The 1,747-nt window shown below is 44.6% G+C and overlaps 1 protein-coding gene across 1 annotated transcript in view; it reads left to right on the top strand.

The window, feature by feature from the left end:
• Nucleotides 1–7: 7 nt before the first annotated feature.
• Nucleotides 8–1,747, top strand: part of DDX20 (DEAD (Asp-Glu-Ala-Asp) box polypeptide 20) — a gene marked incomplete at its 5' end in the record, with an annotated part of 5,870 nt that continues 4,130 nt past the window's right edge. The window contains 7 exon segments of the mRNA XM_010192447.1: nucleotides 8–26; nucleotides 112–206; nucleotides 386–554; nucleotides 833–947; nucleotides 1,029–1,171; nucleotides 1,308–1,446; nucleotides 1,705–1,747. The exon segment at nucleotides 1,705–1,747 is cut by the window's right edge and continues 27 nt beyond it. Of these exon segments, the coding sequence (XP_010190749.1) occupies nucleotides 8–26; nucleotides 112–206; nucleotides 386–554; nucleotides 833–947; nucleotides 1,029–1,171; nucleotides 1,308–1,446; nucleotides 1,705–1,747 (723 nt within the window).

The raw sequence follows: 1,747 nt of genomic DNA, 5'->3' as shown, positions 1-1,747 counted from the left end.
GATCCCACTGGGGCGCTGTGGACTGGGTGAGCGGGCGGGCGGGTGAGGGGCCGGGCGCGGCGCTGGGGGCGCCCCGGGACCTCCGGTGACCTCTGTAGCTGCTCTTTCCAGATCTCATCGTGCAGGCCAAGTCCGGCACTGGCAAAACCTGCGTGTTCTCCACCATCGCCCTGGACGCGGTGCTGCTGGAGAGCCCCGTCACGCAGGTGAGCCCCGGCCGCCTTTACCGGTATGCAGACGGGGGGCTTTGCTTTGTGACAGGAAATCGCTCTTTTTCTTGGGAAAACGGCGTTGTCGCCTGGGAGATGTAGTATTTGAAATCGTCACGACTCGACATTGGGCTTTAATCTTCGGAATCATCAGTTTTAATCCTTGGCCCTTACAGATTCTGATCTTGGCTCCTACACGAGAGATTGCTGTGCAGATCCATGCTGTGATCACAACCATTGGAGTGAAGATGGAAGGCTTGCAGTGCCACGTCTTCATTGGAGGGACTCCTCTGAACCAGGACAAAAGCAGACTGAAGAAGTGCCACATTGCGGTTGGTTCCCCAGGTATGGATAGACTTCATTGCACTTCAGAGACTGTGTGATGGTTCACAGTGCAGTAATTGGTGCTTTTGAAATCTGCATTGTTTTATAATTGTTTTCTAGTGTTAGGGGATAGTCTCAAAGGCCAGTGCCAGAGACAGGCCAGGTATTTTTAGTGAGAGGTTATTCCAAGTCTTCCCCTTTTTAAGACTTTTAAGAATTAATTTAAATAAATATAAAATTAATCATTAGAACCTTTCAGTTAATATTTTTTTAAGTTTCTTTTTCCTGTTTGTATGTAGGTCGAATAAAACAGCTCATAGAGCTGGACTACTTGAATACAGCCAGTATCCGGCTTTTCATTCTCGATGAAGCAGACAAGCTTCTAGAAGAAGGCAGCTTTCAGGAACAAATCAAGTAAGAAAAACATTTATCTCATGCATTTATTGGCAGATTAAATACATATTTGTTAGTCATTCTCATTTCTTTGTCTCCTAGTTGGATTTACTCTTCGCTACCAGCCAATAAACAGATGCTTGCTGTTTCAGCGACTTATCCTGAATCATTAGCTAATGCTTTGACCAGGTACATGAGAGAGCCGACATTTGTGAGGTTGAACCCTACTGATCCCAGTCTCCTTGGTAAGTAGATGTTCACTTGTAGTGGTATTGTTATCAATAGGTTAAGAGGAGTACAGTGAAACTAAGACAGCGTAACACCATGCATGCTTTTATGAAAATCCTTTCTCTGATTGGGTTTCTTTGGTTTCACGCTTAGGGCTGAAGCAGTATTACAAGATTGTGAATTCCCATCCACTTCCACATAAAACATTTGAGGAAAAAGCCCAGCACCTGCAGGAGTTGTTCAGCAAGATTCCATTTAATCAAGCCTTAGTCTTCTCAAATTTGCACAGCAGGTAATAAATTTGAAGTTAAATATGTTAAAAGCATGTTTGAAAGCAGTAGTTGTAATGACCACTCATGGATAAACCTGTACAGACCTGCTCTAAGGTCTCAGAGCAGTCATCTGCAAGGTGACTGTTGGACACATAAAGATGAAAGTGACCGCTTTGGATTGATTCTTGGCTGTAGAGCACAGCCCGTCATAAATAAATTCACAGGGGTTTTTAGGTCTGCGGATTTATTCACAATTTTCACTGTGTACCTTCTGTCAGGGCTCAACATCTGGCTGAAATACTGACATCCAGAGGCTTTCCT

Source organism: Mesitornis unicolor, unplaced genomic scaffold (genome assembly GCF_000695765.1).
Source record: "Mesitornis unicolor isolate BGI_N332 unplaced genomic scaffold, ASM69576v1 scaffold17599, whole genome shotgun sequence".
Taxonomy (NCBI): Eukaryota; Metazoa; Chordata; class Aves; order Mesitornithiformes; family Mesitornithidae; genus Mesitornis; species Mesitornis unicolor.
Note: the sequence above shows the minus strand (reverse complement) of the source record. Positions and strands in the feature narration are given on the sequence as shown.